At 42.3% G+C, this 27,744-nt stretch overlaps 1 protein-coding gene across 1 annotated transcript in view; it reads right to left on the bottom strand.

Annotated features, from left to right (window-relative positions):
* Window positions 1–27,744, bottom strand: part of PDLIM4 (PDZ and LIM domain 4) — a 93,010-nt gene that overhangs the window by 61,356 nt on the left and 3,910 nt on the right. Inside the window, exon 2 of the mRNA XM_090064564.1 lies at window positions 7,370–7,521. Coding sequence (XP_089920690.1) covers window positions 7,370–7,521 — 152 coding nt within the window. The remainder of the gene's footprint in view (window positions 1–7,369; window positions 7,522–27,744) is intronic.

The raw sequence follows: 27,744 nt of genomic DNA, 5'->3' as shown, positions 1-27,744 counted from the left end.
GCTGTGACCAATACATTGCTTTTGTTGGCATGGGCAGCCTGTGCGTGGAACATGGCAGGCTGCTGCAAAGGGGATGGGCAGTATAGTGGCAGATAAGGAAGGGAGCACAGGGCAGGACACAGAAAGCTGAGCAGCAGCTTGGGTAAGGGAAAGGGTTCTGAACAGCACTTGATGAGAGTACAGGGCTAATTTGTGGCATGCTGCCAAAAAGGTTGCCTCTCTTGCTTTAATGTTAAACTGAGAGAAGAGAGAACTTTTTGCATTTATCCACAGTCAGGTAGAGGTACACCTCACATGGCTAAAACACCATTTAAACCTGGAGTTCCTTCCGTCAAAAGACAGGTGACATGCAAAAGCTGGGCATACATACGTTTGTTCACCAGAGTGCCCCAAGGGATGACGAGGTCGAACGGTCACAAACTCCTGCAAGACCGTTTCAGGCTGGACATAAGGAAGAATTTCTTTACTGTCCGAGCCCCCAAGGTCTGGAACAGTCTGCCAGCGGAGGTGGTTCAAGCACCTACATTGAACACCTTCAAGAGTAAATTGGATTCCTATGGTTTTAAGTGAATTGTGCTCAGTGCAGAAAGGAAGCAGGGAACTTAGTTTGATACTATAAAATGCATCTTTTGCTAGCCATAACAAGGGAGGAAAATATTCAGACTGCACCTTGAGTTTCATTTAAAAAAGAGAGAGAAAGAAAACCCCAAAATACTGTAGACAAATTCTTATTAAATCAGTCACAGTATTTGTCTTCCGGTGTAAATACTTTGGCACTTGCTGACCATGAAATTGTGTATGTGTAACACAAGTACAGTGCTATGAGAACTAACTAATAACTTGAACAGAAACCACACCTTGACAGCTTGGTTTAACCAGCTCATATTACTCATATGAGGACATTTTAAATCCTGGTAGCTTTGGCTGCTCTTTCAGGCAGGAGTATAGCTGGGCAACACCTGCAAAGGGGATTCTGTGACTCTTCACTCAAATTCTGTACCTTTTTACGTTGGCTCTATGCACACTCCCTTCATGTTTACTTTCCATTAAGTCACTTAAATTCCAGTTTTGCTGGTGTGAACATTTGTGCTATTGAATTGCTGAGTTTAAGTACATTTCAAAGTTACACATGTGCAGGGAGTGTTTATGCAGTCATCCCACTGGGGAACAGAAAAAAAAATACAAATAAACTACCACTTATCTAATCTATCATAACCACCAATGCTTTAATGCTGGCAAGTGGCATGGGCAGCCTGTGCGTGGAACATGGCAGGCTGCTGCAAAGGGGATGGGCAGTATAGTGGCAGATAAGAAAGGGAGCACAGGGCAGGACACAGAAAGCTGAGCAGCAGCTTGGGTAAGGGAAAGGGTTCTGAACAGCACTTGATGAGAGTACAGGGCTAATTTGTGGCATGCTGCCAAAAAGGTTGCCTCTCTTGCTTTAATGTTAAATTGAGAGAAGAGAGAACTTTTTGCATTTATCCACAGTCAGGTAGAGGTACACCTCACATGGCTAAAACACCATTTACACCTGGAGTTCCTTCCGTCAAAAGACAGGTGACATGCAAAAGCTGGGCAACACAAGGAAAGCTATGGTGCTACACAAAATCCAGTCATTCTGAAGTTTTATACTTTACACATCACCAGATTATAGGAGTGCCTTATCCGAGTTAAGGTTAGAAGGGAACCAACCCTAACTTAAGCAAGGACAGACTATGGGTGTTAGTGCCGTGATGTCCAGGGTTGTTGATCTGTCCCCTTTCAAAAGGACAAAATTCTTTGTTTATATTAATTATTCCTCTAGTCAGATTTTCCTTCTCAACTTCTCAGAATTGAGTCAAAGGACATTTCATGAATGCAGTTTGAAATACAAAACCAATTTTGTTAAAATCCAAATCCAGCAGAATGTCAAGGGTTCAGCAAGAAAGGGCGCTGGGTGAAAAAAATCCCAAAAGCAGCAAAAGGATGAAAGATGTTCATTGAGAGGTTCATTGGCCTACCCTTGGATATGATAATTAGTCACATAATCACAGCTGGACTGGCAAGCTTTAGACAGTGCCAGATATTTGCTCAGCAGATGCAACAAATAAATAATCCTGCCATTCCAGAGATGTTATGTCCATGTATACCACTATTTTTAAAAATCCTAATTTTAAAAGAATAAGATTTTTATACCAATCTATAAAGCATTTCTGGTCACAAGCAAAGGAGGGCAGGGGCAAGAGGGGGTGATATAGACTGTTGAAGGATGTTCACAGGATAGAATAGCATCACACTCAGTGGCTTAATTGGTGAACTAGGATGGTACCTAAAGCCAATTCCATACAGGGCTAATTACTTCACACCACTCAAACTGAAAAGACTTTCAGTAGTGTGAGACTAGCAGCTCTAGACAACAAAACCCCAAACCATACCTATTATCCCCAGGGATACTTGGTTCACTAAAATTATCTCACTCCTTTATTAGAAAGGCAGCACTTAAACAGTGATTCATTTTCAGTGAGGATGTAATTCTGAATCCGTCTTGAGCAATGACTAACAACTGAGCAGAATTAATTGGCAAGTCAAAGGATCACTTGGGACAGAGGAGAGAAATCCAACATCCATGTCACCAAACAGTCAGTTTGGCCAAGCTAAGAATAGATATAATAAAATGTTACTGTAGTTACTTTTCTTACTGTATAAAATAGTTTTCCATTTTCCCTATTCAAAGAAAGACCTTAAATAGAGATTTATTAAATTAACTGTTAAAGCATCAAGGCAATTGTGCAGATTTATAAAGAATTAGGTAGCCAGGTTTGAAACAGCTGCAAAATCTAATCCTTAAACTAATACATGAAAAAAATAAAATAAAATCAGCCACTTTGGATCCAGTTTCTCTCCTAGATGCATCTGCACTACTCTCCTAAAAGTGAATGGATATTGTGCATGGACACTGAGAGGTTTCTTATCTCCCCAAAATTGGCCACGTGTTGCCTTTACCATTTTCACCAGTTCAGTGTCATTAAGGTCAGATGGACAGTTACAAACACAGTCATAACACCTGAACAGAAGATGTGAACATTTCACCTAGCAATTCCTGCATCAAGCATGAAACTCCTGGTCGAGTAATAAATGTTTTGATTTAGATTTAGAGCCTTTTGGAAAAAAACATTGCACCTTCTCTCAAAAGTTCAAGTGACAGAGAGTCTATCAAATTTCTTGGTCGATGGTTGTAAAGGCAAAATTACACCCACTGTTAAAAATACACCCCTTATTTCTAGTCTCAGTTTATCTAGATATAGCTTCAAGCCAGTAGATCATGTTTTGCCTTTGCTTATTAGATCAAAGAGTTAGTATCAGAAATACCCTTCATGTACAGGAGCTTCCATCATCTCTTAAGGTTCTTCTAGATAAGTCAAAAAGAAGGCCTTGTTTAGTTTCTCACTATAAAGCATTCTGAGCAGCTGCCAGATTAGTGGTGATGCGTAGGGGGTGCACATGCAGCCCCTGAGAGCACCATGCTCCCTGCTCAGGCAATAAGAAGGGGGGCAGGCAGGAGTGCCGGTGCCCACCCTGCGAGCGCCGGCTAGGGAGTAGGAGCGCTGTAGCCGCTTCCCGGCCACCGTGATCAGCCGCAGGGGATCCCACCTCCGCCCCGGTCACTTACTAGTTGTGGGGGGGCATGTGCCCCGGACTAAGGTGGCACCAGTCAGCCATGTGTCAAATCCTTCTGCAGAACTGACTCTGGTGTGACAGACAGTTGCACCGGTGCAGTACAACTCAGATCTCTTCTCTCAGCCACTGATGTGACTGAGGTAAGAACAAAACTATCACAATGGAGATTGACTTTCACTACAGTGCAGTTAACATTTAGTGTAGACACGTGCTAGCTACAACCATATATAAACACAGCTGTGATCAACAGGATTGTAGCACACATTTGCTGACCAGTACAACCATGAATCTTACTGATAGAGAACTGTGCTATAATAAAGCTGTGCAAAAGATGAACTTTCTTACATGACACTGATGACATTCAGCATAGATTTGAACACCTCTGACCACCCAGTGGAGCAACACCTTGATACACCCCAAAAGTTGTTAAGCAGTACACGGAAGAATCACTAGACTGGGCCTCAGAAGACCTGCATTCAGTTCAGGGCTGCCGGGGCAAGTCACATCTCTTTTTTCTATGCATGAAGATGCTGAAGTATGGAGATAATGATGCTGAGCTCCCTTGTAAACCCAAGAAGATCCATGGATACAGAATGTTATATAAAAGCTAGATATATTAACTAAGCTTGGCTGTTTCCAGTAGGATTCCATTCCCACAGCAGACCCTGACCGTGTCCGATTTTCCATCAGACCTCTCCAGAATTATTTAAGCACAGCCTGGTTGGGCGCTGGTCTACTTCCAACACTGGATGTTAGTCATCAATTTAACTTTATATTTGGCCTTTCTAAATGGAAAGAAGTCTCTCTTAAAACTGTTCTGGCAACAAAGTTTCTACTCACTGCTCATTTGATCTTATGCCATATCATGAAATAGTCATGTCATTTAACTTTGGAGGAAAAAAAAAAAAAAAAGATACGGGGTTTTATAAAATAGCCCTTTGGAAGAAACCGTGAACCAATTGACTAAGTAGAGACAGTCAAAAAGCCCACGGCTGAATCAATTCAGTCTTTGTGGGTTAGTTTAAGTTGCAGAGATTAAGCTGAGAAACAACTGGACAGATATTCGCTTTTGATTCAGGAAATGCAGTCACATGCCTGCGGTGGCTGAGGCCAGAAGCCAAGGGCACTAGAGCACAGCTCCCTGGCACATGGCCAGCACAGGCTGTGTGTTCATTTCCTCTTCCTCCTGCCCCTGAGGTCTCTGGGATTTGCAGCCCGGACTCACGCAACAGAACTCTGCAGGGTTCTCAGCCATTTTGAAGCTGGTTTATGTGCACTGATCTTCTGTTCTATACAGGTTTAAACCAGTTTCTCATTACTTAAACCAGTTTATGTATAACTTCTGTCTCCAGCCATTAAGTTTAATGAATCCTTCATAACAGCTCCACATTTTCATTTTTAAAAATATCTGTTACTGAGCATAGGCTGGATCATAGGGCTGGATGCAGCTCCCACTTGAATACAGAAGAACACTAAGTGACAGCTGCAGGGATTTGGATTGGGCATCAGTGAAATCACACAAGACTTAAATCCATTTATAGTCAAATTAAGACTCCATTTCAATGCATTTCTGTTGATCACTAATAATGAAGCCTCGCTCCAGTTCAGTATTTAAAAAAAGGTTCCAAGGTACTTGCTCCTTGGAAAATAGCCCCTCAACACGTAACTTATGGTTCCAGCAAGATTTTCACCTCTGCCTTCTCTGCCGTGTAGTAGAACAGAGAAGGGGGAGGAGGAGCGGAGAAGGGGCTTCTAGCTTGTTGGTGGAGATACAGGGAGTCCTCATTCTTCCGCTTTTGGTGTAACCCTCGTTTGGTGTCATGTACTCTGTCAGCCTCACTTGAGTGAGCCACTTGCAGGGATATGCAGAAAAAATGGTCTCTCTGTAGTTGTACAAAACCTTTCTTCTGGTGAGATGTTTTTCCAAACAAACTACTTCAGTTCATTTGGGGAGGAACCTTCATTTGCTCATACAGGACCTACCACAATGCGCTCCATTCTCAAAGAGGGTTGTTTCATTTAGGGCAGCTGTACAGAAGGAAAAAAAACAAACCACACTCTCCAATAAAGAATAGCACTTGTAAAACACTAATAGCTAATAACTTCATGCTGGATTTCCAGGTCCAGAAAGCTAAAGAGTTTTTAGAAGGAAGTATAAACAATAAATAGTAGCTCTTTACTTGAGGAAATGCCTTTTTAACTTGAAGTGGAAAAATTTTATAACCTTATTTAAATCTGTTAAAGATAACAGTCACTATTGTGCCTTATAAAGATCACTCATTCTGCTGAACAATTAAATAAATCTGTGGTTTAATTAGAAACATTTGGCCATGGAATGAGTTCTAACGGCAGTAAAACCAAAAATGCATTAATATGCAACTTTATTTTGCTTTAAAATTGTTCCAAAATAAAGGCAGAATGCTGTGAGGTTTGTTAACTAACAAGCTGCCCATTTAAAAAAAAAAAAAAAAGGAAGAAAACTCATAGGATGGGATGCTTTTCCAAGCCAGACTTTGGTTCCAATTTTGCTATCAATGAAGTCAGAAGATTTTGCCACTGGTTTTAAGGCTTCAATTCTGCCCCCCCAGACATAAATCTGCTTCTGCCAGAAGTCCTACACCGTGCAGATGTGGATTCAAATACCAACAAACACAGAATCATAAATAGGACTTAAGAAGTCATCTAGTTCAACTTCTGCTCGAGGAAGGATTATCCCAATCATCTGTCTAACCTACACATCCAGTGACAGAGTCCACAGGCTCTTTAGATAATCTGTTCAAGTGCTTAACCATCTCTAGAGTTTGAAAACTCTTCCTAATATCCAACATAAATCCCCCTTTTTGCAATAGGCCGATTACTTCTGTCCTGTTCTCAGAGGAAAAGGGAACAGTTGCTCACAACTGTCCTTGCAACAACTCTTTTCCCTATTTTTAGCTACCAAATCTCCACTTAAATCTTCTCTCCCCCAGACAAAATAACCCTAATTTTTCAAACCTCCCTACATCAGGTTTTGAAGACTTCTGCCCATTTTTTGTTGCAGCGAATTTGGAAAGAGTTCATGGGATCACATCTTTTGTGAAGTACAGAACACAAAACTGGGCATAGGACTTGAGGCGAGGTTCTCCCAAGCTGAACAGCGTGGAGGAATCACTCCTAGTGACTTCCACACAACATGAAAATAGGTTTTGGTGCAGTGTTATTAGATTGCTAACTCAGCTTGTGGTCCTCTTCAACGCTCAGGGCGTTTTCTGCAGCATTGCAGCCTAGCCAGTCATTCCCTTCTTTGCATTTATACACTTCTGTTCCATCCTAAGTAAAATACTTTGCACTTGCCCATAGAGACACTTTTCCTATTTCTTTCAGGCCAGTTTTCCCTATATAGCAAGGTTATTTTGAATCCTAACCCTTCCCTCTTTCTGTCTGCTCCACAAGCTTGATGTTATCTACAATTTTACCAAACGTCCGCTCCAATCCATCCTCAGTGAAGATACCAAACAGTACTAGATCTTGGGGAACCCCAGCTCCTTTCAGTCTGGACTACCACAACTGAATACTTCCAATGCAGTCTGTTTTAAAGAGAAACAAAAGAGAATAGGAACAGTCACAGCTGCCTCGTGGCTGCAGATGAACACCTCAAGGAAAGGACATTTCTGTACAAATGTGGACACAGCAACTGTACTGGATGAGTTATTAAGTGTGTAAGGACACTTACCTGTTCACAGATAGCAACAGTTGGTCCATAGATGCTTTGATCTTGTTCTGTGCCTCTAGATGAGTCATGTTTTCTGTGCTCTCTCCATTAATTGCCAGAATAATATCTCCTGGGCAGAGGTTAGCCATGGCTGCCTTACTCCCAGGATTAATCTATACAAGGGGAAAAACAACAGCAGAAAAGAAGCATTATGAAAAAGGATGTTTAGTGTGAGGATATGAGAGAGTAAAAACATATGGTCTGTTGTTCAGAGTAAATCATAGGGGAGAGGTTTAGGGGAGCAGATATCCAAGTTTTTCTGGAATCTAAGCTACCATAAGTGAATAGTTTTCTATGGAAAGGGCCACTGTGTTTTGCCAAGACTGAAGATGCTACCACAGTTTGAGCACTAGGCTCAATATTCATATTCTCAGATACAGTCACAATTTTTGGATGCCCATTTCTTCTTTTCTGAAGACAATGATCTGCAGCTATGCTGGATAATGTTAGGCCTGCATCAGAAGCTGAGCTGTTTAGGGTACAGACAGAAGCAGAGCTGACCTGAGCAGGGTGCGGGGCCCAGGGCAAATCAGCCCATGTGGGGCCCTGCTCCCACCCTGATCCTGCACACCCTGGATGCAAAGAAGCTGCCATCAACGGGCTGGGGGGTAGAGAGCAGCTGGACGCAAAGCCGGCAGCAGCAGTGTAGAGTCGTCATGGCCACTCTGCCCAGCTCCACAGAGCCCTCCCAGGGTCCAGGATCTGGGGCAATTGCACCGATTCCCCCCCCCCCGGGACATCCCTGGACAGAAGTGCAGATCTCCACTGTAACTGAGAATGCTTTTCAGGAAGTATTCTGAATTACGACGATCCCCCGGACCAAACAGAAGTTCATTGTTCATTCCAGCAGAGAGAAGAATCTAGTTACTGGTTGGGAGCCTGCAGCCAGTTTAGCGTAACAATGGCCCTTCCTCCCTGCAGGGCTGCAAAGCTTTTGGAGGGGTTTCCCAGCTGACACTGGAGGGTGAGGTGGGTGAACTGGAGCTCCCCACCTCAGAGGGGCTCCAATACACCCGCTTCACCCTGCAGCAGGGCTGTAATACCCCCAAATCGAACTCCCTCCACTCCCTTTCCCACCTCCCATTCTGAAAAAGGCAGCAGGCTGGCAGGCAGCACAGACAGAAGTTACAGAGGACGCTCTGTTTTGAAGTCTTCATGTGACCCCCTCATGCAATGAGGGTTCAGATTTTCACTCGGTGGGACTGTTTTTTTTAAGCGGTTTGCGGCCATGCACTTGTGTTTGGTCACAGCTATAGACCACTTCCTGTGGCTAGATCAGACAAAAATTGTCACTTCTGTTGTCTTCAAGTCAACAGTAAGCCTTTGATTGGGTACTATTTGCAGACTCAATTTCTCACTTAAAAAAAAGCCCCACGTAATGAAGGACCTGTTTCAAAGCAAGTTGAGCAGCTACAGCCTTTGGACTCCTCCAGTTTATTTACAGGCCTTCATGAAATGTAAAAAGCTTCAGAGCTGAGTCTTGATGAGAAAACAAAATATTGTTTCTGCAATTAAAAAAAAAAGCAGCTATAGTATGCAGCAGCTGCATGATAGCAACTATCCTAACAGCTTCCTGCAGAGGCAAGACGTTCCTCATTACTGATCAGCTTTTCCTGACTACCATTCAGATAACGTACCACTTTCCAGTGCTGCATGAAATATTGTGCTGTTTATTAAATCGCCGTAACTTTTTCCCTGCTGTTCATGCATTAATGCCAATATTCAATTATGTTTCGGATTTTCCCCATGCAAAGACATGAGATGCCCAGGTGGCATTTGTGTCTGGACTATACAAACTCAGAGCCTCTCTCATAACAAGGTCTAGTTTTTGTGTTGTTTGCTTGTATTAAGGCCCAATATGGCTTTAATTTTCACAAGGATAATATAAAATACTACAAATTGGATGTGGGACAGCTGCCAATAAACATGTATTCAACTATATAAACTGTTGATAGCTATATATTTGTCCTCTAAATTTCTCCTCATAGCCTCTATTAATCCTGTCACATAGTTGCTTTAATAACCAATAGTATGGCTTATCTAGTGAGAATGTGCATTGTCTGATGAGATGATTTGTATTTCATTGCCCTCAAAAAGTAATGCTTTTTGGATCTCATTGAGTCTCTGTTTATATTATAATAATCTTATGTCTCAGGAGACAGACAACTACTTCAAACATCATTTGGTAGAGCAACTGAAACTTCCCTTCTGATCCCAGTCTGTCTGTCAAAGAAAGTCTTCTTTAGGGTCAACTGGAGATTTCTCCTCCCCATCCCAGTAAAAGTAACGTTAATCATAAAATGACATCCTGTAACAGCTCTTGGCTAGTTCCCTTTCTCATGGAGATTTCTCACTTGGTTTCACTTCTACCACAACAGAGAGACTGTGGGCTGTTTGCAATACACTCGCACCGGGATTGTAAGTGGCAGGGCTGTTGATTTTACAGTGCTGGCACTATTAAGAATGATGTTTTGTATAAGAAGAACAATCGGATTTGGTTTGAGAATAAAGCAAAAGGGCTCTCCAACCAACTGACTCGGTCGCTTCTGGAGGTTTCCAGGCAAGGAAGAAGAAACCATACCATCCACAGCCCCAGAAAGGACATTTCCTATACCAAAACCAACAATTCACTGTTCAACTCTGCACCAGTTCTTATATAAATTAGCCTTATGTGGAGCCAAATTCAGGCCCTGTCTGATTTTTGGATGCCGGAAGCCATGGCCAAGCACTAGAGATGATTAATAATCATTTTCAGCCTCAAGGGACACATAGGGCTCTTCACTAAAACAAGTGTAAGCATTATTCCTGCCTTGAAAAAAGAGTATATTTGTCTGGAGCGAGGAGGAGCACTGGTGTTATCTGGCTTCAGGCCCCTGGCAGGAATGTAATGGACAAAAACCAATTGAGTGACCATGACTGGAAGCATCCAGACCATGAAATGCATGCAGAATGCTCCCCTTTCATGACTATGGCTAGAGCATGAAATCTAAAGTTTGACAGAGATCAGCTTCAACAACAAGGTAAGCAGAACTGGCCGCCTAAATCTGGCTCTTATGTTCCAACATCATGAATCAGCTTTTATGATTTTTTTTTTTCAATATTTTGTTCTCTATACACTGCTCAGCTTTCTAATTCCCTTGCTCACTCGCTCCACTGTGACAAATGTCTATTTTGTGCTGTTTAAAAAATCAAAAGAAACACTAGAAATGCAATGGATTCCACTCCCCCCCCAGCAAGTTTATCCAAATTGGAGATGCTTGGAGAATAAGCCATTCATAAAATGGGACACTTTGTGGTTTCATATATTTTGGTTTCTGATTTATTTCAAATTACTTTGGCAGCACTTTCATATTAGATTTATTTTATGCTGTTCATGGGAATGCCTGAAGGTTGGGAATTGAATTGCATTTCCAGATCTCGTTAGTTTGGGACAGAACACTGATGTTTTGATTACTTGGGAGTTACTAATGTGCAGCAGGCTAGTAACATACCTTAGGCAAATTCTCCTGATGCAAACAGTTCATTCCCATTGACATTAAATAGATTGGACCAAAACCAGCAACAGGGAAGCATATGTTAATATAGACCCTTTATGTGTTGCCCTTGGCCCAGACTGCACTTCAATCTTCCAGGGTAGATGCTGTGTTGAGCACAGAATCGCACTGGCTTCAATGGGACACTGTGTAGGTAACAGGGATCTACACAAGAATCCCATTACTGGATCAGGACATCTGCAGATACAATAATGCAGTTGCTATACTGATTAGATAAGGGATATACTATTATCAATATAGTACAAATATAGTTCCCTTAGGTCAAGGGAGAGGCCTGTGCTTTGAGTGACAAGTGACCAGGGTTCTAGTCTCAGTTGTCTAGGGACATTACTTTGCAATTGTGAAGGGGTCAAGGCCCCGGGGGGCCAGGGTCGGGCGGAAAACGGCGGAGTTCCGCCTAACTTCCGGGTGCGAACCCGGAAGTGGGCTCGGGAGCCTTTCCCTTCCCGGAACCCGGACAGATCCGGGTCGGGACCAGCCCGGAAAGATAAAAGGAGCCCCCCAACCCCAAACAGGGAGAGGGAGAGGCTTCAGCAGGAGCCTACGCCGGCGGCAGCGGAGCCGGGAGCCGTGGAGCAGAGGACGGCGGAGCCGGGAACTGCGGAGCCGTTGGCAGCGAGGCCAGCGGCAGCAGAGACGGTGGCAACAGATCCGGAGGGTCCTGGTAAGAGGAGCCCCGAAGGAAAGACCCTTCTCCGGCGGCTGCAGGCCGTTTGGCCACTTAACAAGACCTGCAGGGTTGGAGGTAAGCCCCAACGTGCCCCCGGGTCACGAGCGACAGGCGGTAGGGGTACATTGACCCCAGGGCCGCAGGAGGCAGCGGCACCCGGACTAAGCCAGGTACCGTGAGGATTCTTATACGGTCCTGCAGCGGGAGGACGGAACCCCACTGCGGGATGGGTGGACAGACTAAGGGGCCCAGGGTCCCTGCCCAACTGGGGCCGAAGGCTATTGGGAGAAGGAAAATAACCTCCGCCCCAGAGAAGCGGGCGTCTACGTGTGGACTGACTTTATATTATCTTGTTTCTTTGACCTTGTGACCTACTAGGGGCTAGCCCCTGTAGGGAGCCACCCAGGGGGCGGCTAACCCGGAGGACCGGGTGAGGGTGTAGGGGAGGAGGAGCCCTCAGGACCCCTGGACTTTAGAGTCGAGGGATCGCGTCCGGACTGCCCGCTTTCCCAGACGGGTAAACCCCCCAAAATTCCATCAAGTCGTGGCAGGAGAGAGATCGGCGGAAGCGCAACACGGACAGCAGATTCCCCCTCTTCTCCAGGGGCCATCTAGGGGATACACGGGACCAGCACCAGGTAGTCCACCCCATCCCCCCACAGCAATGTATAAAGTAATTGTGTATGCTGCAGACTGAAGGGCTGTGGGGTTCAAAGTGATGCAACTGAAAAACGAGAAAGAGAAGAGATTTTAGGTAAGAGTTTTAACAGCCTCAGCATTAAGACCTAGAGTCTGCTCAAACTGGTTACCACAGTATGTGTAATGACTGAATCGGGTTGGAGAAGGGTCAGAGAGCAGGCAAGGTTGCATGTGCTACAGGTACTGTATAAATACTGTACAGCTAAAAACCTGTGCCACCCAATTCCATTGTTGCCTCCTGTATCATTTGAAAGTCACTTTTTAACCAGAGATCAGGGCCATTTTTTAAAAATAATGTATACTTATGTCTGCTGATGAATTTAGAGAACTGGGAGGGAGCGTGTTTAAAATAATATAGGAATGTGGATTCAATACGTTGAATTACTCAGATGAAAAGAAGAATGGACCAAACCTTTTCAGAAAATAGCTAATCAGTCAAAATTGTTCTAAAATTAAGATGTAGGAACACAAACAATTTCAAAACTTATGGTAGCATCCAGAAGGCAGTTCCTGAGCTGAAACAAGTTGTTTTCCATAGAGCCAATGCAGGTTGTACCACTTGAGGATTCGCCCTGCCATTTCCATGTTAAATTGTTTCCTTGGGAACTATAAGAACAAAACAAAAAAAACACCTTGCAGTAAGCCCCCCGCCACTATTGTTATAAATCGGATACTAGACAGTACTACAGGGTATTTCAGGAAGCAACAGATTCACTCCTTTGGTGAACACCTCTGGTTAACTCCCATAGATGTTATTCTAAGCTAAGACTCACTTCTTCCATGATGCCCAAAAGCAGTGAGTCAATAGGGAAACCCTTCCTCTGGGCTCCCCAGTGCATCCTGCTTATTCTGCATCTATATGATCTCTGTATTACAGACTCTTCTGGATGTGGGCTGCCTGCAAGGTAAGTTTTATACAACAATGAGTATAGGAATGGGATTCAATTACTTAAGGATCTTGAGCCCTACTGATCATATGATCAGCTAGCACAGACTTTTGTATCTCAGGGAAGTCCACAGGAACATATAGGAGTAGGAAAGTATGTGTTAGGAGATCATGTTTTAGGACTGGGAACCATAAACATTTGTGCACTCTGTTCCAGAGACATTCTCTTTAACATTTTCTCTATTTTAAATTATTTATTACTGTTCAATCATGCTGACCTATCTACCTACGCTCGCAAAGCAGCATTTGCCTTCCTTTTCCAATACCTTGGTACTTTGAAGACATCTGTAGAAGAAATTTCTCAGCTTGATCCTCCTTTGCATCAGGATAAAAACACAAGGATTTAAGTGGAATGGTTTCAATTTTAGAGATGCAGGTATAATAAGAGAATTGAACTCTCTCTTTTACAGCCTGTTCAAAACACTGACAAAGAATGCTAGATTTCAAAAACCTATGCCATTTGACCACCATTAGTGACATACTCTGGAAGAGGAATATATTTTATGTGGAAGCAGTTGAGGGAGGGTCAGTTATGCCAAATAATAACTTGCACATATTAAACATAATTTGCAGACTGTACAAAGCCACTATTGTTATGTGGCACAAGGTGAGAAGCTGTACAACATACTAAAGCATGACATCAGTACCCACGATAATAATGTTTACCTTTTGTAGCAATAAGGTACGGAGTATTTAGAGAGAGACTTACAACCAAGAACAGAAAAAACAACCTGGCCTTAAACAAGAAATCCAGGAATTATCAAAGGAAATGTTTCTTTTTGAGACAAGCCAGAATTTGGTGTCAACTGAAAATTCCATTCATGTTCCAGGTCATCAATAACAGATGTTAAATGATGCTAGATCTAGCTCTGGTCTCTAAGTTACCCCATTAGCTAACTTTCCCAACTCAACACATTGTTAATTATCATTTTCTTGAATACCATCAGAGCCAATATAAATGCACAGCCAAAATAAATTAATTGGATCTACAATGCAGATAGAAGACCCACCAGGCTGAACAGATGTAACTCAGTAATCTTTTACAAAATACTTCAAGTCTGCATGCCCTTGTAGACCTTTCCCACCATTTCCAACCCCCCATTTTTCAAGTAATATGTTTTGGGGAGATTGTCTATGCGCATGTATGGGCACAAAAATATGTTGTAGATGCACAAGAATCATCATGTGTTTCTGCATACTAGGTGATGATCACATGTATAAATGGCATGGACATCTGCCTTACCAACTAAACTATAAGTACACCACTTATAACAACATGCTCCTTATGTAAAATAATATGAAATGAGAAGGCTCATTACCTCTCCCCCCAAAAAAACCTCCCAAAACAATCCATTACTTTTATTTTCAAATGCTGATGTGCAGACATTTTGGAAACAGAAAATACAAGAAATTAAAAACTTGTAAATAAATTTGTGACAAAGGCATAGGGCAATTTGGAAAGTAAGTCACTGATGCAAGGGCAGGCAAGGTTATTTGGGTAAATGTGATATCTGTTATTAGATATCACATTTACCCAAATAACCTTGCCTGCGTATGCCCTTACATCAACACAGCTACAACCAATATCTGTGATGCAAATCATTTTCCCCTTACGGTATAGATAACAGACTCCCCCTGTGCTCGTCATTTAAGTATTGGCAATGGTGTAGGTAGCCTGTCTCTTTTGAGGTTTGCTTCTCCATATACAAAATATACACAGGTGCCACCCATGGTGTTTTAATTATCACTGCAGACTATTTTGCCTTGACTTAATTCTGGAAGCTCGATTCATCTCTTTCCAGTCCCTTTGTGCCACTCCAGCTGCCCATAAACATTTTTGGCCTCGAGCTGAAGTTCTTACATTGGGCCTCCAATTTCTCCCAGTCATACTACTTTGCAGCTACTGAATCTATGCCTGTAGCTGATTTACTTATATGTTTCCATAACCATGGATCAGACATGCTCCACAAAAGCCCACAAATCCAGGGAGTGCAAAGACGGTATAAGTGCACTTGTGTCCACTATTCTGCCCCTGCACCAAGCACAGGAACAGAAAAACAGACTGCCTTCTCTGCATTTGAGCAGTTAGCAATACAGCAAGCCAACAGCATGCTCTATGCCAGGGGCAGGCCATTATTTTGGGCAGAAGGCCACTTACTGCTCTATGCAATACAAAAGCCATACAAACTCAGCCTACGTCCCAGAGAGCTCAGACTGACCCAGACACACAGGAACGTCCGAGAAACACAGAGGAGCTGTTAATACAAATGGCGATTCAAGGGAGACTATACATTTACTCTCTCTCCATCCCTCTGTGCTGTGTTGGAGACACTGACTGATGTGGGCGATCTGATAACACAGGAAGTTACAAATGAACTGCGTTTGTTCAGTTGGAGAATGAGCTTTTCAGAGGCTTTTCGCTCATTTTTACCCCATCCCCTTTTTCAGAACTGCCACTCACCACTTTCCTTTCCTCCCAGGGCAATGGAGCAACAGCATCAACGAGTCTCTTTGTGGTCCTGCCTGCAGCTGCTGACACGTGGAGTGGTCAACCCTCTCCCTCAGAGACTGCCCCACTTCCGTCATGATATGTAGCCTGCTTCTCCAGAGACTAAATCGGCACGGATTGCTTTCAAACTTATGACCTTGGCTGCGGATGGTGCTGCTACGCCAAGTTACAGTATCCCACAAGTTAAGAAAAAATAAACAGCTGAGTGGATGCTTAGATCCTATGGAATAGATTTTAAAAACACAGTGGCTATCTTATCTAGCCACTGGAGCCTGGTTATGATTTACTAAGTGCTAACATCTGACTTCAAGCCAGCAAAAGAAAATGCATTGAGGCTACTGCTTTCGTGTATGAGCTGGAGCTAGGAGTTGTGCAGCATCATTTTGTGACCTACATTATCTAGGCTAAGAAAAGTTGACACTCAGAACCCTGTTCTGCTTGTCCTCAAGGAGATCAAAATCGGCACCTTTCTGGGATGACAAACGGCAAGCTACACATCCAGCCATAAGGGGCCAAGGGGTGAGAGCCATGGTGAAACCTCGGGGCATGAGCTAAGGGGGAAGAAAATTGCAAGCACTCCCCCCCCAACCCCCCAAACTAGCATCACATGGATCATCACCATCCTGGCCATTTAGGGACCAACTCCGCACTCATCATTCACATTAGAATAACTTTCCTCAAACCCAGTTGCAATCAGACTTTGTGCTCATGTCACAGTTCTTTTTCCCAGCGTCTATTCTTTGTCCTTTTAGGCCATAACCCTTCAGTACACATCCTGTGCCTTCTTGAATTCCTGAAGAATGCTCAGTTTGGACCCTCCCGTAATGCAGTTAAAAATGACAAATTGACAAGAAGAAATTTTTTTCAGTACGCACATTACACTAACTGCATTTATTAAATGATGAAAATGTTCTCTCCCAGCAATCCCTTAATTTTACCTTTAAATATGAAGTCATAGAAATAAAAATGCGCTCAGCCAGCAAACCTGACTTTCAAAGGTATTTTAATGAACCATCACAGGCTACTGTGCTTTTTGCTCTTTATCAGTAATGCTTTTTACAGGCAAGTTAGAGCAACTTTCTGTTCTGCAACCATGATCAAAAGGCCTAGATCTCATATGGTCACATGTGGCCTTTCAAAGGTAACAAGATAATGTGACAAAATGAACAGCTCCCCACAGAATCAGTAATCTTGTTCTATTATCAGATAGCAGGCTATATAACACTGCAGTATCTTTATTGTTGGCTGTTGCTTTGGTTTTGTTTTTTTAAAGTAAGTAAATATTAAAAGTTAAACTATGCACTAGTGAAGCGCAATTCCCTTCCAGTAATTATTTACCAGTAATATTTTCCTGTCCATTTTATTAAGCTCTTATATTAGTTTTGTGCCTGAGCTATTCATTTTTCTTACTAATGTGATCTGAGTGCCATTATATGTGATGGGAAACATTCTGATTCATGTACACTGCAAAGTACATTAAGTAAAGCACAGTGGTTATAAAGGTAAACCTTTTCAGTTGTAAAAGGAAAAGGAAAAAGAGAGAGAGAAAAACTTAAGAACTGGTGGGTATAAAACACAGTGTTCGTGGTGCTCCTGGTTTTGTACTTTGCAGTTGGAGTGTGATAATCTTAAGACTTTGGGGATAAATAGTTGCCAAGGTTAGTCTGTTGATGGTATTTAGATGCCTAAAGATGCACCTCTAAAAATGTGGGCACCCATGATGATGCAGACGCCACAATGCTATAGACAAGAAGGTCCTGTGGTGTGCAGCTGTGATCCCATTTTCCACCCCTCTTGTTCATAGCCCATGAACAGAACCAATTCTCCTCCTTATCCTCAGTGGCAAGGATGAACTGCAGATACACTACTACAGCTACACATAACAGCTACCTCCATCATGCCCACAAAGGCTTAAAAATTTTGCAGAATCAAGCAAGTTAAGAGCACAAAAAAGTCACCCATTGGCCCACATAGGTAAGAAGGCAAAGGACACAATTAGACCAGTATAATAAATCCTTCTGGCAACATACCCTTTTATTTTATTCAGTGAACTGGTTTCAGCTGTAGCAGGAAAAGTTCTTTGCCCATCTAATTTGCACCTCCCATCACCGTATGGATACACCTACATTTGGAGACATTTCAAAAAGGGCATTGTTATGTGTGGATAAGCTGGGAACAATGCAAATACAGAAAAACAGCTTCAACTTTAACACTGCTTTGTTCAGGGTTCAATCTGAAGCAGTTTTCCTACATTGAAATCCTTCCCAGCCTGTCCACACATAACAGTTAGTAACAGCCACTGCCCTTCTGAAACATCTCCAAATGTATGTGTATCCACACCCTCAGAAAACTTTCTAGCACAGCAAACCTTATCTTGGGTAGACAAGCCCTCGTACTCCATTTCTGGAATCAAGCAGAAGAGGCCTGTGAAAGTTTGTTTGGAGCAATCCCCCGTGTGCTTCATTGGAGACCAAACGAGGTTATTTATAACTTTTTATTAAGGATTCCTGGATTTTTCATCCAATGCATAAATGTATATTATACCCTTCTAATACACACATTAAAGCAATGTTTTATCAGGTTTCCACGGCACACAAGTATGAGAAACCAAAATTTATTTTGCAGTTGATTATGAAAGTTCAAAAGATGGGTGAACTTGCATTGTACCCTACAGGTATCACTGTATCTTTCTCACTCAAAAGCTTAATAGGATGGCCTGAACCCCAATCCTGTTCCCACTGAGACCAGGAAAAGGGATGCCATTCTTGTGGAATGTGAGGTTTTCTGGAAAAGGAACAGTACTCATTTTCTGACATTAGGCATAAGGGGGGGGGGTTCTGTTTTTATTTTTATTTTTTAATTTGGAAATCCCATTGTGAATTGTACTCAAATAAACACCCGCGTCATTAATTTCCAGTGAAATTACTCTGAACCTCTGGTGGATGTGAACGTTAAACTTGGTGAGATTAGTACTGTCTTTTCATACACCTGTATTCCATCAGAAAGGATAAGCAATGGTGTGAACTTCAGAAGTGACCTTGTGATGCTTGGATGTTTTTCACTCCTTGCACACAGTACAGGTGTGCAAGCTAGTGATATCATTTGCCAAACAAATTCATTAAAATGATTTTTAGAAATAGCCATGAACAATAAATTTCTCCCCCCCAAAGAGAGAAGAATCAAGTGTTGTGGTTTGCCTTTCTGTAATTGTTTCATGGAACAACCCATGTTTCACTGTGGAATTATGTATCCTGTGATGTAGCAGCCAACCCAGTTTTAGGACGCAGGTCCATAGAGTTTTACAACAAAACACAGTGTTTCCCACCATCATGCATTGCTGGCATTTGTTAAGTACCATATTTATTCAAATAGAAGATGATACTGAATACTAAGATGATGCTCCCTCAAACATTAAATATATGGAAAATTTATCATTTTTTTACAATTTTTCCAGGTATAGAATCTAATTATTGGAGGTTTGCCTTGAATTTGTTCCCGCCCCACTACTACAGCAGGGAAAGTAAAACTGGGGTGGGGAGGTGGGTGTCAGGTAGCCCTCTGCTCTCTGCTTCCCTCTGACTTTTTCCCCTGTCAGCCCCTGCTCTCCCCGAGCGCATGGAAGTAAGGATCAAATCTGAAAACAACCTTTATATTAAATATGGTTGTAGCAATTTGCATTTAGTACCCATGCACCCAGGTTATCCAGAAATGATATGTTACCTTTTTTTTTTTTAAACCACTGCAAGTTTTAGCAGAGGTACTCCATAAACACACTTCTGAGCAGCACTTTGGCACCTACTTATATGTAGTATACAACACTTAATCTGAGCCTTCAAGAGGCTGACATGATATTAGCCAAAGGCTTGTGATTTGCCACATAGTTCGTTGGGCTGGGCTCCACCAGAGTCAAAAGCATTTCAAACCAGTTACCCTACAGCTCCGCATGACTCAGTATGTGTGTACTCCAGATACCCCACCCCTCCACCAAAGGATCCCTGTGCCATTTAGCCCCCTCATGACTGGAACTGGGTGATCTTGTCAACAGTCCTGGGACGCTACAAAAGTTTATATGCAGATGAAGTGCAAGGCAACCTGGTCCAGCTTCACCTCATGGAAAACATGGTCAACTAATCATATAAACCAGAATGAGAGAGCAGACGACAGAGGGATTCTGAGCAAACTGTATGCAATATTGTGGCTCACCATGACTGGAAAGAGTCAGCGGTGAGGGGGACTGTACTTAATGGGCATTACCGTATGTCTTATTCAGGTATGCTACATTAACCTGCCCTTGTGGTAGGTTCCCATCAGCATATCAAATGTAGCAATTTTGGCATCAAGAGGAGGGGGTCAGGACTGGCTCTAGCCCTCTCAGTGCTGGCCTAGCATTGCAGCAGTACCTCTAGGCCCAGTGCCATTTCCCTGCAGAAAGAACACCTGCCCCAACGCCCACTTTTTTTAAGGGCAACATACATTCACAAACAAGATTCCCAGCACATTTGCCCAGTGTGGGCCATGTGTATTATAGTCATGCTCAGTGTTGGCTGCATTTAAACAACTACATAGTTGGTTTTCATTAATGAGCACATGCCGCTTTTGGCAGCAGTTTAATGATAGACAATGTATTTAGTGAGATTTTCTTGTATGCAATTATAAGATAAGGGGCTTTTTTCCCCATGCGAATTGCGGGGGGATGGGCAGGGAACGACACACCTTGTCTTTTATTCGAGGAAATATGATATTTAATTTCTCAGCCATCTACTACACTTTAATGATAGTGATGCTGATAAACTTAAGAGCAACATTTTGAATTATTTACTGTCTCTCATATCCAGCCCCAGAAGCCAAGTGGTTTTATAAGAATCCTACCTTTAATTTAAAAACAGAGGGGGGAGGGAGGCAGCAGAGAAGCCTTCACAGCTGTTAAGACTGAAACCACGAAGCATGTACATCCTAAAAGCTGGGAAACTGGATTACAAATAAAACTAATTTTAAAGTCTTGTGAATTTTAAATGAGTTGCCTAACTTTGGGGGCCTGATATACAATTTTTACATGCTTGGGGCTGACCATATTTTTATTTTTAAAACAACGAGATGAGGGTTGTGTCTTTGTTAAAAACTAAAATGACATGTAATATTTTGGTACTGGAAAAGTACAAGTCATTTTAACCATTCTGATCCAGGAAGAAGCTAGTTTAATTTTAAAAAAGTGTTAAGTATCTAGCATTTTGACTGCATATATTTTTACAGTAACCCATCTCAGAGCAATGGTTGAGGTTTTAATTTTAAAGCTGTTGATGTCATTAGACTAACATGTTTAAAATGCTGTAAATCCTCCTTATGTAGAACATTTTCTATTTTGTTCAGCCTGGGAAAGGCCGTTGCTGTTATAGGGTGTGTTAGGCTTATTTTGCTAAGCTCACATCAAGGTCAGACCTCATATGAATGGAACTATGTGAATCATTCTTTCCACCTGGTTTCCCATTCTGGATTATCAGTGTGCTTGATTACAGCAATTAGCATTAAACTTTCACTCTAGTGCAGTCTACCATTGTTATCTTCTAAACCAATACCAGGACCAGCCAGTAAGATTTTTATTCTATCCTTGCACCTATCTAGTAAAATCTGAGAACAGGGCCTTTAGGCAATGCCAGAGTATATTTAATCAATGTCCACATGTTCTTCGACTGAATTATTATAATTGCAATTCTGGCTGGGATTGTCCAAGATTCTCATTCTCAAAATAATCAAGTGTATTTGTGAGAACACCTGACATAAGCAAAATGCTTTTCTTATACCTGTAAATATACTTTGAATTAAAAAACTCTGCTACCCTGTAGTTCTCTCTTACAGGGGGGTATATAATCAGGCAAGACTAATGGAAAAAACTTTTCAGCATTTATTTTAGGCTTTGTGTATTCTAGCCAGTAAAGTTAATCCATCTCAAAGCTCTAATACACACTGATTACAGCAACAGATGAAATGATACAAGCTCTGTTAAGCATAGTCAAAGACAAATATTAGAACTCCAGAGATCAGAAAGCAAGCCAGGGAAACCAACACACAATAGCAGAAGACAGGGTAGAAGTGTACCTGATGGACTGACTGGATTTTGGACTCAATGGACTTGAGGTGTCCCTTCATAACTTTCATGAATTAGGTGGCACTCAATTTCTAAAATTAATTTCTATATTACAATACTTACTACCTTATACAGGGGTTGGACAGTAGGGGTGGGGGAATTGTCCAGGCAGGAACACACCCGAGTCTGGCTTATCTGTTTAGCTCCACATGCCTCACCTATTTCCATACACCTCATGGTACACTTCAAGGCTAGGGACAGCCATTCAAAAAGCCTGAGCCCGAATTGATTCAATCTTTACAGGTTAGTCTAATCTGCAAAACTGGAACCGATATAGAGGTGGACAGGCATTCCCTTTTCAGTCCAGAAATGAGGGCGCATGCCTGCAGTGGCTCAGGCTAGAAGCCGGAGGGCACTAGAGCAGCCCTCCCTTGCCTTCCATACAGCTGAGCTGAAGGGGGGTGTGGCCAAGCCCAGGTAGGACACTCTGATTAGGGAGGGGTTCCCTCCCCGCTTCTGACCAGGAGGGAGCCAGCAGGGAGTTGATAAAGCACTGAGTTACACAGCAGGGAGCTATACAGGTAGTTGTTAGCATTTAGCACGCATCAGCAAAACAAAAGGATCTCTCATAGCTTCATAGTTTCTAGGGTCAGAAGGGACCTGAGTAGATCATCTAGTTCGACCCCCTGCCACGGCAGGAAAGATTACTGGGGTCAAACGACCGCAGCAAGGTGTTCATCTAACCGCCTCTTAAAAGACCCCAGCATGAACTGTAGCCAGCACATGGTCTGCTAGCTAATGCTGAGTGGTGTCTGTGTAAGGCAGAAGGGATGGGGAATCCCTGCTTGAGCAGCGGGGGGAGGGAGCAAGCCAGGCAGACACCACTTTGTCTTCAGTCTCTGCTCGAGCTGCACCCAGGGAGCAGAGGGACTGGGCCAGCCCTGCTGGGCTAAAGCAAAGAGCACAGCCCTACCCAACAAAGCAGCTGGGATGCTGGAGGATTCTGATTTAACTTAAACCAGGAAGGGGTTTAGGACAGACACTGCATAAACTGGGTTGACCCAAATCAATTAAGTCTGATACTACATTCAACCAGGTTCATCTCAAACCAGTTTCAGCCTTTTTCCAACTAGTTTATGTGCACTGAACATGTGTTCTGTTAGAGGTTTAAACCAGTCTGTGTGTAATGTCTGTCCCTAGCCCAAAGGATCTGGCAGCACCCAGGGTGAGACTAACTGGTCTAGATGCTATGACAACTCCTTTTATCTGATGAATTGATCTGTTGCTCAGACAGCTTATACATCTCAGATTCAATTAATCTATCAGGTGCACGTCTTCTCTGCCTTCTGCTTGGCATCAGACTAACCCAGCTAATTGCCTCTACTCATAAAAAAAACAATGGTCTAATTTGAGGATCTCAAAACAGGGGAGAAGGTGGGAGGGGGGGATACACTGTGGCCCTGGCTTAGTCTAAAATGTTTGTCTTGTGCAGTATTGTGATGTGCACAACTGTGCCAGGACTCAGCATCACAGTGATAAGCATCCTAATGATCAGGCCGCCTTACAGCTGGAGAAAGGGTTTACCAGCATTTGTATATGCCAGAACAACTGCTCTGTCAATAGACAATTTTATTCTTCTAGTCTCCCTCGGGGACTAATGGAATTTAATGGGAACAAACATTTGCTTGAATTTAAAATAAAACCTGAAGCTACTCAATTTCCTTTAAACTAAATACGTCATCATTCAAACCACATAAGTTCAAAGTGGACTGTAAATCAGTTATTTTTCATAAGTTACTTTGTTTTGTATAAATCTGGAGCAATATTGAAAACATTCTCTAATGCAATATTAGAAATGAACAGGCAAGTAAATGTATTAACTTAGCCAGGACAGTTATGAGTAATTTGTTTCATGCAGTGAAGTATGAATTTATTCCAAGCATCATGGTCTAAAAAAAGGCTTGGAGTAACTTATCTGACTAAGCTGAAAGATGTCATTGACTTCAGTGCAGTTGGAGAGGAGTGAGGCCCAGGTAGCAAGTACATTTTAAGTAGGCATAATGTACATAAGAGTTTATCTACAGGAAGTCAGGGCTCCTGCTTTCTAGTCAGTGCTTAAATGCCAGTAGTAGGTACTATATAAAAACATATGATAGACAGATAACCCCAGTCTGCCATACTATACAACTTAGGTGTAATAATACCTCAAAGAGGATGTAAGGCTCATTGTCTGTCAAGTGCATTGAGGATCTTGGAAGAAAGCTGCTGAATGCATTATTCTGTTTCTATTATTACATCGAGGCTGCTGGAAAAGATGAAGCATCAAAGAAATCTGAACTATGAGCTGGAAGTACAACAGCATTCCCACAGAGCGCTATTCATACAATCTGCAGTTCTTAGACTGATCAACTAAGCAGCAGCAGTTGACAGTAACCAGATACTTAATTAAATCTTAAATCTCATTTCTATCACAATAACTGTCAAGTCATTAGGCCAGCTTGAAGCAGCTGTTGCCTCTGAGTGTCACAAAAGGAAGGAAGAGAACAAGATGTACTTAGCTCAGCTCTACTGGATTGTAAAGCTGGGTATGAAACCTCATGAAACTCATGCGCTTGCTCTCGTGGCTCAGAAGACAGCTCTAGTGAGCAATGCCATTCCTGGCACTGCATTGCTATTCTAGTGCTGACACTAGTTAATCAAACATCATGGCATATTTCAGTACAAGGTATGTCTGAAGCTGCTGAGCAAACCCAGCCTTGCCAATTCACAGAAAGTAGAGAAAGAGTGAACTGAAGTATTTCTTCCTTCTAGCAGACCAGCATGTATTCCCAAGTCTGCTGTCCTGTCACTGATCCTCTTTTATTTATTTAAATTAAAACCAGAAGCAGTAAGATCGTATTATTAAAAGTGTCCCAAGCATGAACTGTATGTGCAGGCAGGAGTTCCAGCCTCCCGACAGTGATCTAGCACTGGAGTTACGGAAATCCCCCCAAAACCACCTTTATACAGACACGGCCACAAGTGCAGTGCAGCTCTTTACCCACCTCTGAGAATATCCACCTCCTGCTGCTCGCTGCCTTGAAGGACCAGGCCATTCTACCCGGTGAAGAGGTAGAGGGATAGGGGTTTTCAAGAGAACACAAATCTACTTCAAGAATATATGAGAGTAGCAATCATGTAAACTTTTCTAGAATGGACAACTGTCTGAACCTCACTGCTTGAAAACAATGGGCTGAACTGGCGTCGGCCTTAGCGGAACTAAAACGTGAAGGCCAAAGTCTGCCTCCATTTCCAGCTTTGCAATCCCATTTGCATAAATAGACTTTGGGAAGTGGGCGGCTGTAAAGGCTCCTCATCTTCACGCTGCGTGAGCGCTATTTTCAGCGTGCTTGCTGTAGGCCTGAGAGTGCTGACAGACCTCCACATTGCATTCAAATCAGGGACCGGGCTGCTCCAGGCAGAAGTTATTCTGTTCCATGGCAGTCTACTAATAGGCAAAAAAACCAATTATTTATCTGCTGAAGATTTAAAGGACACACACACGCAGAAGATAAATGGCTTGGGTCTGGTCCTGATGTAGGAGTCAGAACCAAATTATTCAGCCCTGAGCTATTAGGGAGACATCATTGTCAAGCTAAAAAATAGTGCATCAGCTCTTGAAATCCTCCCCCTGTCTGCACACAAGTTCCTGTTACAGGCTGTGAACATGCCCACAAGATTCAAACCCAGACGTTTTTTCAGCAAACAAAATCCATGAAAGTTATCTGTTTTATGGGGCAAATACTGCAAACATAACTCTCCTCCCCCCATTTGTTTTATGGGGGCAAGTAAGTTTTTTTGAACTTCTGTATACATACGTGAAAGATTTGAACCAACAATATATTTGAATGTTTTGTATACTATGTCTCTAATTTCTGCAGCTGAAAAATAAGCATTTTAAAGTCATACAGAACTGAGGAGAACATCAGGGCTCTTGTTACTTTGGAGAAGCACTGGAGAAGCAAAAAGCAAGCTATGAAAACACCCAGAAGCCTAAAGGAGAGTGAGAACAGATGACATCATGGGCAATTAGCTACAGGGATGCGACTGGCAGACCGAATAAATGATCAAGTTTGTATTATTGCAGTAGTATGTAGGTGCACAGGCGCAAACACTATAAGCAAACCCAGATTTGTCTTTAAAAAGAACCCTCAATTCATTATTTTCTTAATCTTATCAATTTTCTTAATTTTTTCAAACTTTCAGGATTTTGAAAAATAAACTCAGAACCTTTTCCGGGATCAGCATTTTTGTCTCCTGGTTTCTAAGCCATGATATCAAACTTAAGTTTCTAAATTTATGGTAACAGAAAATAATGTACAAAGTGGAAGGTTTAAGAAACCCACCAAACATTATGAAACCTCTAGTAAAAAATAAATAAATCACAGGAGTGCGCAACAATGCCAAAAAGATCAGCCTGCTTAATGGCCTTGAACAGGATTACTGCATTCTCTGTAGGCTTTTTGTCTCTACTCTACGCTGCCTTCATCCTCAAAAGACAGCTATGTCAGCTGGGGCAGGCTATAACCGCATACAGTCCCGTCCCGATTTAGAGAGCCACTAAGCAGGGGTTTCTTGGACTGCAGTGAAGTCCACCTAAGGATTTTAGGTAATGCGAATTGTTCTTTGGTTCTGGCCCTCTCTTTTGGGATAAGGAAGTATACTAGTTTCGTTTTTCCTTACCAGTCAGTTCAGTTTAATAGATTTAAATTTAATCTATTCCCTTGTCTGAGCAGAATGTTGAAATATTTTGGCTGAGGGGGAAAAAAAAAAAGAAAGAAAAACATCAAAACCACATGCCTTTCCACAGAAATTTAAGAAGGGAGGGGGTAACATAGGGGCATTTTCACTGCCCTTTGGTTTCATAAAAGCTTATCTCCACTAAGTCTTATAGCGCAGCCCAGTTTGATCTGAAAATGTCCTATTAAACCTGCCCAAGTACAACAACTGTCTAATAGCAATAACAGATACAGCAATTCATACACATCTAAGCTCAAGAGTCTAGCATCCACATCCTAGTACAGCCTGCTACCAAGTTAAGCTCTCCATTCAACCAAATGCATGGGTAAAGTCCTTCTTTGACCATTTTCAGATATTATTCCTAAAAGCAATAATGCAAAAATTAGTGCTGATATTTTAGGGCCTAATCCTGCAAGCTGCTGAGCAACCATTCACTTTGACAGTGCAGAGTTCAACACCATGCAAGCTTGGATATTTAGGGCACACATCAGGCATCATAAACAAGAGACAATACCATAAAGTTACTCATTGCATGTATTCCTCTTCATGAAAAAAGTAAATCAATCATCGGTGCTGAGTAAGGTCAATAAACCACAATCACAGCTCCTATATTTGTTGAATCAGATCAGATTTTGGAAAACCAGCTGCCTGCACAGAGTCAGGTTTTATGGCTTTCCCTACTTCAACACAGGAACACCGCGGTCTCAAAAGTAACAAAGTACACTTTGCTCCCTAATGTAAGCTTCTTTGCCCTCACAACAGAAACATTTTATGAATGCTGAGATGATTACATGCTTAGTGGTGATAAACTACACAATAAATGGGGGAAGGTGGGTGGGGGAGGCTAGCTGACTTACTAAACTACATGCAATCTGAACTGATGCCTGCAGGGCAATTACTTCTCAGGGTACGTCCAGTGTATGTTTAACAGACAACTACCCGAGACGTTTGTTCATTCCTCATCAGCAACAGTCAAAACTCAGACAACTGCTATTCACAAGGGATTCTCCAATTCAAAAATCACAAACTCTCTCATAAAAATCCCCTAAATCTGCATTTTTCTGTGAGCACACACACACAGATAGAAGAGTAAATGT

This window comes from Crocodylus siamensis, chromosome 10, assembly GCF_052110815.1.
Source record: "Crocodylus siamensis isolate JL-2025a chromosome 10, ASM5211081v1, whole genome shotgun sequence".
In the NCBI taxonomy this organism is placed as follows: domain Eukaryota; kingdom Metazoa; phylum Chordata; order Crocodylia; family Crocodylidae; genus Crocodylus; species Crocodylus siamensis.
This window is presented reverse-complemented; position numbering and strand designations above follow the sequence as displayed.